This window comes from Rhamphochromis longiceps, linkage group LG10, assembly GCF_057381845.1.
Source record: "Rhamphochromis longiceps isolate RC_006_pf linkage group LG10, R_longiceps_female_GT1.1, whole genome shotgun sequence".
NCBI classification, from domain to species: domain Eukaryota; kingdom Metazoa; phylum Chordata; class Actinopteri; order Cichliformes; family Cichlidae; genus Rhamphochromis; species Rhamphochromis longiceps.
The window spans coordinates 13,802,056-13,819,007 of NC_140566.1; the positions used below are offsets into that span (position 1 = coordinate 13,802,056).

At 41.3% G+C, this 16,952-nt stretch overlaps 1 protein-coding gene across 1 annotated transcript; it reads left to right on the forward strand.

Moving 5' to 3' along the window:
- Window positions 1-806: 806 nt before the first annotated feature.
- On the forward strand, window positions 807-16,034 carry nlgn3b (neuroligin 3b). Its single transcript, XM_085419563.1, has 7 exons — window positions 807-985; window positions 4,248-4,918; window positions 6,491-6,538; window positions 7,355-7,504; window positions 8,366-8,551; window positions 10,593-11,382; window positions 14,572-16,034. The coding sequence occupies exons 2-7, from the start codon at window positions 4,438-4,440 to the stop codon at window positions 15,368-15,370; spliced, it is 2,454 nt and encodes an 817-aa protein (XP_085275689.1). The 5' UTR covers window positions 807-985; window positions 4,248-4,437; the 3' UTR covers window positions 15,371-16,034.
- The last annotated feature ends 918 nt before the right edge of the window (window positions 16,035-16,952 follow it).

A 16,952-nucleotide genomic window follows, 5' to 3' on the forward strand; every position in this document is an offset into this window, starting at 1 on the left:
TATTTTTAGATTTAGTTTAACCACTGAATGCAACAAAAGCATAAGCCCAATTCCCCACATACAGGTGCTTAAACAGAAAGTCAGCAAGCTAGAGAAAAACAAAAAACAATTACTGGAATGATCTGTTTTTTGGGGAAGATATATTTTCCCCCTTACCTGTCATAGACTGGTTTCCTAGCACCTGTGGTCATTTTGGCTCACAGCATTTAACTAGTTTTTGTTTGTTTGTTTGTTTGTTTGTTTGTTTGTTTGTTTGTTTGTTTGTTTGTTTGTTTGTTTGTTTGTTTGTTTGTTTGTTTGTTTTTTGCATCTTCAGTCTGATTGTTTGTGTAGTGTAGATCTAGTACGAATAAGATTTTTTAATGACTCTACTGGGTGATCAGGTCTAACATGTGCTGCAAAGCATGGGATAACACTGGAGGGTGGTTTGCAACATTTTCTATTTTGCCGTTGTTGTCACAATTTGCTAAAAAGGCTTTTGCCAATGCAAATGTGTCTGTGGTCTCTCTCTCTCTCTGTCCGTGCAGGCCTGCTCACTTTACTTTTTGATGTGGTCAGTCGTAGATGGGTTTTACCTCTACACGAAATGTGTGCGCCCATGAGTGCAGTCCGAGGTTAAGGTGCTTAGTTAATGGTTTCTAAATTTGGGATTCAGTCGGGTTTTTTGGATGGTGAATTTAATGCACCGGCGTATCCCGGTGGTTGCCTAGTAACGCGCTAGCAGTGGGCGCCGTAGAGAGATCTCTATGGTGGGCGCTCCATTAAAACCGTTGGCGCTCCTGACCTTGGTGTCGTGAATGCGCAAAGCACACAGACTGTGCGAAGCAGGAGATAAGAGTGAAGATCTGCGCGTTTGATACCGAAACCGGAGAAATATTCCACTCACACTCACACACACGCACGAAACATATTGTTTTATGTAACTGACGGGCATAGTATGGAGGAAATCTCGAGATGGAGCGCGTCTTAGCTTGTGAATAAGCAGGTGAGTTAACCTAATGATTCTGATCTTTTTAATTCATTTTTTCTTCTCTCCATGAGACGAATCTTTGTTCAGATTGATCACTGACATCTGGGTTGACTGTGTTCTTTAAAGCGATTGCTTTGCGATTTACCACAGTGGCTCTTTTCTGTGCTCGGTGTTTTATTTTCCCCATTTTATCCAATATTACACCGTCCTAGACCTAGATTAAACAAGCTTCCCAGTCACAACGTGAGGCGCGCACACACACACAAACACACACACACACACACTACAGCAGTTTGTCGATGCTACGTGGGCTGTGGCTTGGTTTTCTCTGGTCTGCATCCTTGCATTAATTTATAAAGCGGTGATCATTATGTTTGAGTGCTACCTACACCTTCCGCGGAGGATATTTTTTCACCCCTACACCAATCCCTGCTCCTCTTTATTGCCTTGCAAAATTAGGGGGATTTGGGAAATCCACTAAAACGGGTTTGATCCACACCAGTCGAATTACAAGGGCATTGGGAGCTCGGTAGCCCACTGTTGTCTGACACAGGCTCCTTCTCCAATCTTTTCATGTCAGGGGGGGCCCCGGGCTACCAGGATCCAGTCGATAAGATGTTGTTGAGATTTTTTTTATTAGTGGTGAATTGGAGTTGATTTGTGTGCCTGTCAATGATGTAGGTGTAGAGATAGTAATGGTGGGAGTGAAACATGATTACAGCAATCATTCTAATAGGTTTGTAACTAGGATCAAGTCAGTCAAATGGGAATTGAAGTATTTTGGCCTCAGGGACGCTAGGTATTCACTTAAACCACCGATGTGGCGCAGCCACATGTGTGTGTGCATAGTGCAAACAAGCCTGTTAGAGTAAAACATTATGGTTGTAAAACAGTTTCTTTTTTCTTCTTCTTTCTTTTCTTTTTTAAAAATATAACTTAGTTACTGGGTTCTGGGCATGTTGCCAGTCTAAATTGCTAAATAACTTGCGGTGTATCATACTTGACTGAGTGATAGCTCAATTTTATTACATGGCCCATTTGGTGTAAGCTATAAAGCTTTTATCCACATCTGTCCCATCGCACACCAGAAGAAGTTGGGAAAGCAGTATGCAGGCGCTTTGACTGTCTGCAGTGACGTCAGTGAAACAAAATAAGTATTTTATATGAGGTACAGCCCCAAAAGAAACCACCTCAGCTTTGCTCCGACACTTAAATTAGGACTCTGATTGAATGTCAGATGGAGAAAAACGTACCGATGGGTTGAAAGCAACACTGCAAATGTGTGATGAGGAAGGTAATGCCTCTCATTTTAAGTCCACATATTATCTCCTCGATCTCCAGCATTGCCCTTTTTTTTGCTGCTTCTTAAACCAGAGACAACTAACCAAGTCTGACTAGTGATTCCCTCTGTACAGCATGTTACCGCTAATTTCATAATGGATAATGATTTCACAGCAGGTTTTGTGAAGAGAGAGAAGGCTTTTTCACCTCTAAATGGATCCAAATGATTTATTATCTGTGTCACTTTCAAACCAGGAGATGTGCCCTGATATACAGAAGAGAAAAAAGAAAAGAAAAAAAATCTGCTTCTTTATCTTTCCCATTTAAATGTCGTGGGAGCTGTACATCATTGTCGTATAAAAGATAGGGGATAGAACAAGTCTTGTCCTTTTTGGCTTTTGGTGGAACATTCATAACTGTTAATTAATACAGACAAAGCTGGCCCCAGGCACAGATCTACAATATTTCTCAAATGAACCTCGGTGCTAGTGTGAGAATAAAAATGTATCTGAATTGTCTCATTGCCTGGAAATGGGAATAATGTAATGATGTTCATATTGGTTGATGCACAGCACCTGCAAAAGAAAAGGACGAGCTGCCTCTGTTTGTGTCCCTGCCAGTGTAAACAAAATGTTGCAGAGAACAAGGAAAACCGGTGCGCCACAGCTATGGTTAATTAGTGTTTATAATAGCGGGAAGAAACTGCTCCCTTTCTTATTAGTTAGGTTCATCGGGTTAAAAATGGAGCTGTTTAGCAGCAGGCTTTGACAAACCTCAGTGAAGTGCTTATCAATAATCTAAATAGGTTAACAAGCTTGCTTTTGCTTTGCCTATTGACATGCCAGTGTGAACCTGATGTTAAGCACATCACACCTACTGCTGTCCTAGACCATAAGGACTAAGATGGGATGAATTTTGTATTAGAGCATTGTTAATTGGATGAGAAACTATGCATTTTATTCTCTATAGATCTCCATGGGGTAAGGTTACACTTTATTTTACCACTGTGCACACATGTGGTTGGGGTGGCTGTGTGTGACGCTTACACACCAGTAACTACTTATTATTAGGTACCTGGTGATTGCATTTGCAGTGAGGTACGAGATAGACTAATATGTGTTAATATGTGTTCAGTGACTTGAAGGACTAACAGGTCAAAAATCAAGGAATTCATTTTGCAGCTTCCATTGTTTTGTGCTTTGCAGTTATGCAGTTCTTCTAGGAAATGAAAACTGTAGTGGTTAAAAACTAGAAAAGGCAGTAAAAATCCAAAAGCTAAAATAAATCATCCTGCCTTGAACTCTCCATTCACTGACTTACCATTTATGACACCTGAAAGTAGTGGAAGCAAAAAGTGCAGAGCAGTTACAGACATAAAGGCTTTTCGAAATACTCCACCCTGTGGAGAGGTTTGGGTCCCATCAGGCATGTTTGTTCTGCGAATGTTCATCACTTCCATTATGTATCATGTCAACAGCTGACAGTACTGCTTAGATGCACTGAAAGACTTAAAAAAGAAAAGAAAAGAAAAAGACTGCACTTATGATTTGGGGTTTTTGAAATAAATTAAACACTGAAACATTCCAGTCGAGTCATATTTATTCTCCGCGAGCGCGCCGTTTTTTAATCTTGCTTTGGTACTTATCAAAGATTTGTCTCTTCTGCTCTGTGTTGCTTTTACATAAGAAATTGAGTTCTTAACACCTTTTAGCTCGAGATGGTTTCGCAGCGTCACTCCAACATCACAGCAGATGGGTTTTTCAGATTTTCCCTATCGCCTCCTCCACTGATACACAAAGATCAGTATTCAGTGATTTGTGCATGAGCAAGCATAAAAAGGTTATTATCAAGCCAGTGTGTGCGTTTAGCGCTAAACTGGAGGAAGGTAATGCTTTTATTAAAAATATCATTTATGTGGATATTTTTTGTTTTTTTCACTCTTTTCACACATTTTCATGTTTTTCTGGTCTAATTTGTCAAATCCTCTCGTTTTCAGATCTGTGTTCCCTGCAATGAAAGCTGGAAGTGGGGGCGCTCGATACCTGGTTGAGGTGTATTCGGATTTTATAACTGTCAGATCTAAAGGCGCAGTGAGTGATGTCTGGTTGACAGGGTCAGTGCAGAAGGACTGAATAGACACTAAAGTGTGCATTTGTGTTGTGCAAGGGCACCATCTTGCCCAGACCATGTGGCTGGCTACATTTAGAGACCATCTGTTGCCTGCACACCCGCTACATCGGCAAGGGACTGTAACCATCACCCATTGTGCTCTTCTTTGGTGGATATTATGTTCCTGCTGGTCACTGACCAGGGCAACGAGCCAGAAATTTTACCCAACTGTGACCACCCAGTATGGAAAACTGCGCGGCCTCAGGGTTCCTGTGCCCAGTGAGGTCCTCAGGCCAGTAGATCAGTATCTCGGGGTCCCCTATGCTGCCCCACCTCTGGGCGAGAAGCGTTTCATGCCCCCTGATCAGCCCTCCTCCTGGTCAGGTATCAAGAACGCTACCCACTTCATGCCCGTCTGCCCTCAGAACATCCACAACACTGTGCCAGAGATTATGATGCCAATATGGTTCACCTATAACCTGGACACAGTGGCCACATACATTCAGGATCAGAGCGAGGACTGCCTGTATCTAAACATCTACGCTCCAACAGACGATGGTGAGTTGGTGTGGTAAAAAGGACAGCGATGGCGTTCCACGTCCATTGATCACTGTTTATCGTGGCCCTGATGTTGTGCTGTGATCATCATAAAGCATGCGTGTAACCAATATCCATGCCACTGCTGCTAGCAAGGGCTGATTTACTGCCCAGTGCAATGTCATCATTGTCCGACATGTTGCTGTCACATTAGGGGTAATGATTTGGTAGGCAACTAAAGAGTTTTCCCTGATGCCACTTAATTGATCCTCTGCATACCTAAACATAGACAGACTGAGGCATGTGCATGTTCTCCCAGCAACAGATATCGAGTGAAGTACTTCAGAGCCAAGGTGTTGTTCAAGCACTGGTCCCCCCTTTAACTAAATGAGATTTTTGGTATTTTTTAAAATAACAAGCCTACAGCACCAGTGGAAATTACAGCAGTGCTAGCTTTCCATGTTTTCTAAAACTTCTTTAAAATTACCGAATCACTGCTTTGCTCCGACAGCATGTCTGCTGGGGGCTAATTAGTGAGGTACAGGAGTCAACCGTCTATCGCATGCTGAATCCCCTCCTATTCTTCTAACTAATAGAAGTGTGAAATGAACCAGCGAGGAAACATTTTGAGTGAATCTGCAAATTAGCAGCACAGTGTAACACCACGGTAATGCTGCGTGTTCCCTAAATCAAATGTTGACAAACAGAGGTCTTTAATTCAGGTTACTTCAATTAGGTTTTGGTTTCTTACAGTTACAGCTTCCCTCCAGAGTATTTGACATAAGGGGGGGGGGCTGAAAGTTTAGCCGTGTTCAACTTGTAAGATGCCACGCTTTGACTGGCTTTTCTCTGGTAGCATAGCAACAACAGATAAACAGCCTCCTTGAGAGGTAGCAGTCCAAAATGGTGCAGCCCCACAGCCCCTCGAATGAGTTCCTCCAACAGGCCTACTCATCTGGCCACAAACAGGTTAAATAACACATTATTTCAGAGAAACATTGCCCTTTTCTTCTATACATTTTTCTCTCTTCAGACTTGTTCATTGTTTATTTAAAAGGCACCTGGGGCATGCTCTGACTTTATTACCTGTTTCACTGATGTGAAACCCCTTTTTCACTTACCTCCAGTGGTCTATCTCGTCCTGTCACATTACACAGGCTGTTTCTGAATATTGCACTATTCACAGTTTTATCACTATTCACCAAAACACTATATACCTTATATTCCACTCCCTTTGCAAAGAATCAACGTGACACTTTGTCTAAATATAGAGAGAAGGATGAACCAAGATACGTGCATCCTTCGCTGTCACAGTTACTGAAGCGTTCAAAGGCAACAGCATGTGTATGTGCATGTGTGCGTACTTACAAAAGATTTAACGGGTAATACCAATTTGTTAAAACCTGAATTATAAACAGTAATCATTTTGTGTCATAATGTTAGCGTCTTAACACTAACATTATACCTAACTTCATCTACCTTTTTTGTACCGAGGAAAGTCTGGACCGACAGTATATTATTTAAGAGGCACAGTCAACCATGCTATTTTGAATTCTGTACTTCTTTTTTTTTTTTTTCTTATGTGAATCCCAGGGAGCCAACACAAGAAAAAAGGGGCGGCTGAGATACATATATCTGAAGGTATTTTTAAGAGCTCAAAGTCTTGATGCATGGATTCTTTTAGTTTCATGAAGATCTTACACTCCTTTGTTTTGACTTTCCTAAAGAACTGCGGGGGTTTCTTTTTATTTGAAGAGGAATAAGAAAAATGTTATCCAGTTTATGATTACATAAGTTTCCTGTTAGTGCATCTCGGTCTTGTACTGAACACAGTTGCAATCCTTTCAGTAAGTGCTATATCTCTATTTTCATGCACATTGATCCAGAGATTGCATTATTACTTATCTGTCTTATAGTCCTTTGTAAAGACAGTCATTCGTCAATATAATAAATTGGCCCCAAAACATGAAATATAGATTTTCTGTTCATAGCGAAAACAGAGGACTGTTTCCTTCTTAGCTCATACTAATAAATAGAAAGAGCTCAGAGTAGTGTGACACCTTCCACTTCATATCTATAAAGTTAGGTCTAAACATAGACAGTCTCAAATTTGTGGGTTTTTAATATTGCTTACGCATGCATGTTATACATAATGCTTGCTCCGGCACCTCACATGCACTATAGAAACTGTGGTTAATTATTTATTATTCATACACACGTGTCAGAGCATATTTGCCATTTGTCATTACAGCTTCCACACCACAGGCCTCCCACCCTAGCTTGCTTCTGAGCACATTTTCTAAGCAGTCTTTTCCCATACCTCATACTGAAGTGGTTGGGCCATAAAGTTTTAGTAACAGTTCTCCTTTAAGTCTACATTTCACTGCTGTTCCACCCCCACCTCTGCAGGTGTTTGCCTAGCATCTGTGTGTGTGTGTGTGTGCGTCGATGTTGCAGATATAAGGGACTCCGAAGCACGGCCCGTGATGGTCTACATCCATGGAGGCTCCTACATGGAGGGCACCGGCAACATGATGGACGGCAGCGTTTTGGCCAGTTATGGAAATGTTGTCGTCGTCACGCTCAACTACAGAATCGGAATACTAGGTGCGGTACATTTTAATGGCATTTCAAACAACACATTTAGTCCTGCTTGAACTTGGGAGAATAAACTGTCACCGCTGTCATTAACGTCAACTGTGCTGCTGTCATTACCGTATAAAATGTAGTACAGACATGAGAGAAAACTATAGTGGAAAGCTGTACAAGGAAATATAGCTTCCTGAGATCTGGGTAGCATAGTGTAGCTTGGTCTGCATAGAAATGTTGTCTTCAGAGGAAAAGCTATGCAAACACTTATCATGCCATGTCCTTGTTTCACACAATCTGTTTTATACCCACTCTGAAAACACAATTTATCTTCTTTTAGATGGATTTATCTAATCTGTACAAGATTATCAGCCTTTCTTCGAAGTAAAACAATTTAAATGCACCATTCGCAGGCACTTACAAGGTCGAGAGCCCCCCCACACCCTCCACCCTGTGTTTAACATTCAAAACAGTAAGGTGTTTGGATGAGACTTGACAAGCGGATCAGTAACAAGAGCAAGTGTAAGAGCAACGGTGACCTCGCTGTAGTTTAATGACATTTTTTTTCTGGAAATAAAAGGTTTATTTACATTACATTAAACGTTATGAAGTCACTCTTATGAGGAGAGCATTGAAATTTCACGAGCAGCGGAGCCTGGATCGCTTGGTAAGGGGCGCTGCTGCTTGGAAGACTATTACAAGGAGTCGGCTAAGGTAGTGGAACGCTGTGGGAGAGAGCAAAGGCATATTTACACCTGAGGGGGAATGGTGTCAGTTCATTCAGACTCCCCGCTGGGCTACAGCTTTAGATCAAAGCTGTGACATATTTGGTCGAGCTCTTCTTCATCACTGGCTCTGTTGTCTCTCTGTATACACCAGGCTTCCTCAGTACCGGTGACCAGGCAGCAAAAGGAAACTACGGACTCCTGGACCAGATTCAAGCCCTACGCTGGATAAGTAAAAATATCGGGTACTTTGGAGGAGACCCCAGTCGCATCACGGTTTTTGGATCTGGAATTGGTGCTTCCTGCGTCAGTTTGCTGACTCTATCCCACCACTCAGAGGGTAGGAATCTGCAATCACTGTTTTTGAAGTTGTCTCTCACTTTGATGTGGTGTTAATCCCTGCTGTTTGGGCTATAACTAATGCAAAAATTCAGCACCAGGCAGGGGGCAGTTTTAGAGTTTTGTTCTCCAAATGAAGCTCCAAATGCTCTGGCAGGGAGATGAAGTGTTATGATATGGGAGTAGGGTAAAGGGGGTATTCGTTAAGTAAGTGATTGCTTTTGTTCCCCTCTACTCAATCTAATCAGGCTAAAAGCTCTGCCTCTTAAAACGTGAAGCTCTTAAAGAAGCCTACTGGCATTATAAAGTTTTCAGCATGTCTTCGAGTTCACCTGTGACCATCAGTTTTTACCATTCCAACTCATTTATATTTCAGTCTCTCGGCGTGATGTTTGTTTACCCTTGTGTGCCTACCTGCAGCGTCCGAAAATGATTTAAAAATACCAACGATGTTGTGTGTTTGTCGTCCGTCATTGCAAAACCTTGAGCGAAGACATTGTTTACCAAAGACAAGGTTGGCATGAGAATGAAGCAGTCCGAATTCTTAAGATATTCTCATTAAAAACTGATAAACCCCTCCTCCACGGCTCTGGCTCTCTCTCTGGCTCTCTCTCTCTCTCTCTCTCACTCACACACTCACTCACACACACACACACACACACACACACACACACACACACACACACACACACACACACACACACAACTGCTGCATTAGTGTTGTAATTGAAAATATACTTTAAACCAAATTATTTCATATATTTTGAACAGTGTAAGACACTTTGATTTTAATTGAAATTCCTCTGCAAAGGATATACATTACCTACAGGAATCTTCTGACACTCGGTAAAAAGAAAACTAGGTAACAATAAAACATGCTGTTTGATTTACAGTCATCCAAAGCTCCTTGCAAGAATCAAAGATGTGTATTTCAATATGGGTGGCCTGCTGGGAGTTGAACATCTTATCTTTGCTGTATTATTGCCCTGGTTCTCCCATTGATGCTGGCCAAAATCACGAGAAGGACAGAAATTGTGTGTTTTCATCTATGCGAGGACAGGGAGACTGCGGGAGCCGTCCTTTGTGAGGTTTGTATTGAATGTCCTAGCTTGGCTGCAGCAAATGCACAAAGACCTCCGGCTGTCTTTGAAGTAGACTAGCTGCTGCCCTAAAAAATTGAAATAAATGACAGCAAAGGAAGGAGAAAGTGACACTGCCCCTGCACTGCTTTTCCAGCGAACGCTCTTCCTTAACCCCAGCAGAGTATTTCTGAGTTGATACATATCACTTGTCATTTTTAGGTGCTAGAAACAAAATCCCTAGAGACAGAGGTGACGCACTGCATATAAACAATTCAACAGAGCAGCGTGTTTACTGTATCAACACTGAAGGATCAGGGTAACTGCATATTCAGCTCTCTGCACACACACCCCTGCACCACAGAGTTGGCACCAGCAAGCTACGTGTATGCTAAGCAGCTTGTTAGCAGGACGCCAATAACGTTGCTGCAATTACAGTAGCTCTGTGCATGACCAGTGTAAGGAAAACTGGAACCTCCTCACTGAAAATTGAGCCGAGTTGAAATTGGTTTGATGTGCATTCCCTGTCATCTGCATATAGAGAAGACGCCACATGAGACAAATTAGAAATCAGCCGAGAAAAGAATGGATTTTCTTTTTGGCGTTTTTCATATTCTCAGAAGAAGAAGCAACATTCCTCTTTACTAATTTATTTCTTCTACCCGCTGCTTTACTTAGCGGCGTCTCATCTGCTCAACTCGCCAGCCTTATCATTCTTTGTATTTCTAATCTTCCTGATTAATAATCAAAGTGCGTCACATGTGGCCTTGTTTCATCTTGTTGCCACAAGAAGCAACGGGCAGCCAGCCTCAGATTTAGTTATGAATACCAATTAATGCAACGTGAATCATGTATTTGCTCCTGGCAGTCAGGAATGCTGTTAATAAATATGATTTTGCTGGTTAACCTATGTTCTCTGTGCCTTTGTCCTGTGTGTTTTTGTTCTGAATTTTGTCTCCCAAGGTCTGTTCCACAGAGCCATCATCCAGAGTGGTTCAGCGCTGTCCAGCTGGGCTGTCAACTACCAGCCAGTCAAGTACACTCGCATGCTTGCTGAGAGGGTTGGCTGCAATGTGTTGGACACAGTAGACATGGTGTCCTGCCTGCAGAAGAAAAGTGCTAAAGAGCTGGTTGAGCAAGACATCCAGGCTGCCCGTTACCGCGTGGCTTTTGGCCCTGTCATCGATGGTGATGTCATCCCAGATGACCCAGAGATCCTGATGGAGCAGGGCGAGTTCCTTAACTATGATATAATGCTGGGTGTTAATCAGGGAGAGGGCCTGCGCTTTGTGGAGAATGTGATGGACCTGGAAGACGGTGTGTCTGGCAGCGACTTTGACTTTGCTGTGTCCGACTTTGTGGACAGTTTGTATGGCTACCCAGAAGGGAAGGACACACTGAGGGAGACAATCAAATTCATGTACACAGACTGGGCTGACAAGGACAACCCAGAGACTAGGAGGAAGACCCTGGTGGCCCTCTTCACTGACCACCAGTGGGTGGAGCCCTCGGTGGTAACGGCTGACCTACACGCCCGCTACGGCTCGCCCACCTACTTCTACGCCTTCTACCACCACTGCCAGAGCCTTATGAAGCCAGTGTGGTCAGACTCAGCGCATGGAGATGAGGTGCCTTATGTATTTGGCATCCCCATGGTGGGCCCAACTGATCTGTTCCCCTGTAATTTCTCCAGGAACGATATCATGCTCAGCGCTGTGGTTATGACTTATTGGACCAACTTTGCGAAAAGTGGGTGAGTAACAGTGGATTCAGCAAAAAGTAAAGTAATAAGAATGTGACTCATTTACACATTCGTTGAAATGCATTAAATTGCCATTCATTCTAATTTCATATTCCTGTCTTGGCTTAGAAATGATTGTGAAATAACATAACTGTCCCTAAATTGTGCCTTAGTTTTTATTGCATTGCATCAATTCCTGACATTAAAAAGATTTTAATTTAGACAACTTATTGTGCAATAGGTCTCCTTACCTTTGCTGCAACTGGTTTGACCTCATTAAAAATGTTTTAAAAACAGTTTAACTCTGCACCCATACGTGTGAACTTAATTGCTTCCCTGCATACATAATGCCAGATCCTAATAAAAATCAGACATCAGTCCAGCACAGTCATATCAGCTGACAAAACTGAGTGTATCTATTTAGTCTCTTTTTTAAACAGTCAAAGTCTTGTTTAGCTATCTCTAAAACCTGGTGTAATGCACATAACACAGTTTCATCACTTTGGGCAGCTGTCCGAAAGGTAAGGGCTAATAAAATTTACAGCTTCATTCGCATAAATGTTTAAAGCAGTTCATTGGTGTTTAACAAAAAGGTTACACTGAAGAGAAAGTATGAAGACACAGTTTAGATGTGCTCTATAAATTTAAGGCCAGCTTTAGTGAGTTGTGTTTTTTGATAGGAGTGACTCACTTTGTCACTACGGAAATACGTCGACTTGTATTACAGATAAATGCTGGTAATAAATAAGTGTTTAGAGACGAACTCTTATTTTTCACTCAGGATCTGTCTTTCCTTCTGGCAGATTAGCTTTTTTTTAAATCGATTTTACAAGGAGGCAAAAAAAATGCAGCCGATTCATCTATATATCTGTCTTCAATTTTCAGCGATTGTGAGTTTATTTTGCCCAAAACAAGCAAAGATCAAATTGCACTAACTGAAAGGCTTCCAGTAGGATGGGGAGTTGGAGTGGAGCTCTGCACCTTTTTTTCTGACAGCTTTGTTTTTCAATTCATCATACCAAGGCAAAGATTTACTAAGTGTGTTCGAAGATAAAAGACATCTAAGTGAGTTGTGGTGGAGGGCTCCCCTGCTGCATGCCAGAGTCTTCCTTCATTTTGAATGCACAACTGCAATGAATCTTTGTGGGTGATGGCCCTAGTGGTTGGCAGATATGCAGCACTGATCACTATAGGCTGCTGTTTCAGTGTGTGGGGGATGAGGGGATGCTGAGCTCTTGAGGAGAGTTTGTGATATTACATTGTGTTGACCTGTTGTTTTGCTTATATATTGATAAGGTTTCTCTCCTCTTTCTGTATTGCATTTCATTGGAAAAGCTATCTTTCCTTGTATATTTGGAAGGGCAAAATTTATGGACTTGACTTGTGGGCCTGAGCAATGAGGTTAATGTCATTTTCACCAGAGGGGGCAGTTTTACCAGACTTTTTTTAAGTACAAGAAAAGAGGTTTTGTTAAAAAAAAAAAAAAATCTTGTAAAAGCACCAAGAGTACCAATTCAACTTCTTTAATCAAGTAAAAGTGAAAAAGTACATGCTGTGAAATGTACCAAACGAACTGAATCTCATGTTATATTAATTGCATCATAAAATAATATTAATACATAGGAATAGAAAGTCCATTTCAACTTAAATTGTAATTCTGATGATTGCACTCGGCTTGAATTCCTGTTATGCAGAACAGAAGCAGAGGACAAACAAAGGGAATAAATAAAACCAGCTCTGTTTGCATTTGCCTTCAACTGCAGACTTTGCCTCAACGGCTAAACAGGAAAATGTGTATAGTCAGTGAGATTTGGCATGTGTGTGAACCCTAAGCTTGTGGTGGTGCGGTGGGGAAAGAATCACTTAGAACTAAGATAGAATAATTTCTGTTGTGAGCTCCATTTTTTTGTATACAGGCTTTGATCAGCTGACCTGTGTAGCTGCTCTGAATTCAACAAGATATAAGCAGATGCTTTTGCATAAACTGATTTCCAAAGCCTAGACAGTATAAAGCTAAGGTAGGATTCATTGAGTGAATCTAAACAGCACAATCACCCTCAATCTACTGATGTAATCTTACATTGACCATGAACACCACAGCCGCTCATGCACCAGTCCAACAAAGTACAACATTATAAACTTCACTACACTACTGCAAACCTGCATGCCCTTCACAAAATTGCAACCTTTTATGTAACCTTTTAATAGCGAAATGTTAGTATAAAAGAAATTTGAATGTTACGTATAAGCATCAATTTCAAATCTTAACGAACAGACCTTACCCTTAAAAATAATCAATAATAACCCTAAAAAATAAACCTGTTCTTTTTCTTACATCTTTCTCCATTTCTAAGTGAAGTTATCTCACTTTCTTTGCTCTCTCTGAGGAACAAAAACAACAACTATACTTTTAGCTAGTAGATGTGTGGCAAACTGCACAGAAACACTTTGTTTGCTGACATTTGTTGAACTCTTAGAAATATTGAATTTAAAATCACCTGCTAGTTAAAAAAAAACATTTCTTCCTTTATGTTCACTTCTTTTCTGTAGCTCTAGCAGTCACAACTTATAAACACCTTCACTAAAAACATCATTCCAGGTCATTTAGTCCAATTAAACCCCTGAATACAGCGCTAAATGAGGCCTAAATTTGTATTTAAAAAAAAAAAAAAAAAATCTTTAATCTCTTTGTGTATGGTTAGCGCCGGTGATTGACACACCGGTAGGGTTGTCTTTTATGTTTTTTGTTCCCTCCATTTAGATTCAGCCTGATGTTTGAAGGTGCTCAGTGACAGCATATAATAACTCCCCTCAAATGGCTAAAGTAAAAGTTTAAGTAATGAGCCTGTTTAAAAATGTAAGGAGCAGAAAGGAGAGTTGTTTGTGATAAAGATAGGGAGTAAAAGTAAAAAGATGCCAAAAAAATACCTAAGTAGAAATTCCTGCAAATTCTTCTTAAGTTTAAGAATAGTAACTGTAACAACCAAATACTTTGCACTTCCCTCCTGTTATTAAAACAGTCGTGATGTAGATATTTTCAATAGTGATGCCCATTGATGTTAGGGCAAATATAAGCCAAATCACATATTTAAAAAATCTCATGTTCATTGAATTAGGATTGAAGAGGATTGTGCTAAAAGTTAATATATATTGAAATGAATTTCCCTCCAAGGCTAAAATTTACCTATGATGTCTTCATAGGGATCCTAACAAGCCAGTGCCACAGGACACCAAGTTCATCCACACCAAGGCCAACCGCTTTGAGGAGGTAGCCTGGTCCAAGTATGACCCCTACGACCAGCTGTACTTGCACATTGGCCTGAAGCCTCGTATCCGTGACCATTACCGTGCAACCAAAGTAGCCTTCTGGAAACACCTGGTGCCCCATCTCTACAACCTCCATGACATGTTCCATTACTCCTCCACCACCACCAAGGTCACACCACTGGATCCCACCCAGTCCAATGGCAAGAGGTCTGGGGGTACTGGACGCCCGCCTTTATCCACTGCCCACAGTAGCGGAGAAGGAGGGAGAGAGATGGGTCCTCTGATCATGCCAAACCCGAGAGATTACTCCACAGAGCTCAGTGTCACTATTGCTGTCGGGGCGTCACTGCTGTTCCTCAACGTTCTGGCCTTTGCTGCTCTGTACTACCGCAAGGACAAGCGCAGCCGCCAGGACACTTCACAGCAGCCCAGTCCGCAGCGCGAAAGCAAAGGCAATAATGCAAGCCACACCACAACAGTAGACGAGACCTTGTCATCCCAGCAAAGGAACCAGTGCGAGGCCCTTCACAATCCTCTCCACGTCTCGCCCAGTTTGGACTATACGCTCAGTCAGCGCCGCTCCCCTGACGACATCCCTCTGATGACCCCCAACAACATCACCATGATCCCCAACTCCCTAATGGGCCTTTCCAACATGAGTCCATACAGCACCTTTCCCGCTGGCTACAGCTCTGCAGGCCTGCCCAGCACCCACTCTACCACAAGGGTATAACCTGGCAGCCAGAAAGAGATGAGAAATGTGACATAGATGAAAAATGGAAATGTAAAGCTGTATTTAGGATGTGTAGGTAAAATAGGATTTAATATGTATGTTCTGTCTTTTTCCAAAGGTGTACAACCGCGAACATCCTGCCTTTGCTTTCTCATAATAGGAAGTCTAACTGCAGAGTCATTTTATAATAATCATTTTCAAAGGCAGTCGAAAAGAAAAAGTGCATTTCATTTTCCACTTTGGCTTTTTTGGAACTTTACCTAGCAAGAACTTAGTATAATGTTTGTACAGTTGGATTTGTATGGGAAGTTTTTCTTACTCTGTGATATCTATTTTGATCTCGTGGAACAAAGTGACATTACAACTCATGGTGGACAGAGATGAGATCTGGGAGAAGCATAAAAGCAGTATTATTATTACTATTATCAAGCTATTTTATACATATTTCTCATGGTACATTGCTTATTATGAAAATGTATTTTTACTGTAATTACTTTAAATGCCTTGTACAGCACATCGCTTACATGAGGAATTACTGTGGAGTCATGCCAACAATGGATTGAAGTTTTACTGGTCACATGTGTTAAAACTGTCCAATTTACCCAAAATATTTCTATCTGGTAGTGCAAATTATAGCACTGTGTGTGTGTGTGTGTGTGTGTGTGGGGGGGGGGGGGGGGGGGGGGGGGGGGGGGGGGCTTGGTTTGTGAGAGTGTGGTGTGAGTGTGTGGCTGACAGCTGCAGTACAAAAATGTAAATTAGGCACTGGTTGAAATTAACCATTGGGTTTTGCATATGTAGTATTGTGTAATTTATTGTAGTCTATTTGAGTAACCTTGCTATGTTATTGTTTTATGTGCTTTTCAATTTTTGCTTAGTACATCGTAGCAATAGATCTTCTGCTTCACTATAAAGAGAAAATTGCTTAAGATGTGTTTTTCCTACTCTAACCAAACTCATGGTTCTTTTGGCTTGGCTTGTTTGTACAGAATAAACTTAGACCAACATTTTATTTGTCGTTTGTTTATGAAAAGCCTACTGTAAGGTCTTCAGAGAGATGACTGTAATTACATTGTAACTGTATGTATACCAATTCAGTTATTCACATTTAAAAAGCAGTTTTATGAAACTTGCAGAATATTGCTCCCTCTCCAAGTGGTTTGGACCCCTTGTCAAGCTAAACCCAGGGGTCTTTCTGTACTGAATGGACACGATGGACCTCAAGCTTTGCGATTTGAGTTCTTTGAACCTATAAAATTGTTTACTGGTAATCTAAATGAGATGGCTATTAAAAGATTTTTGGAACTAAAGATGAGTCTTGTCCGAATCTGGGATTTGAACACAATTTATAGGGAAAAAGCAGGTATAATGACAACTTATAAATCGTATATGTCAAGAAAGGTAGTCCTAAGCTGTATAATATCTAGGTCATGATTAGCCTTAGAGATGCAGTTACAGGGGAACTGTGCTGCATTTCCACTGTTACACTGTTCCTGGAGTGTTTTTTAAAACCTTGGTAAGCCGCTAAAAAAAATTCATGTAAGCTATTTGAAAATCTGGGGATAAAGAAGTGAGATCAATA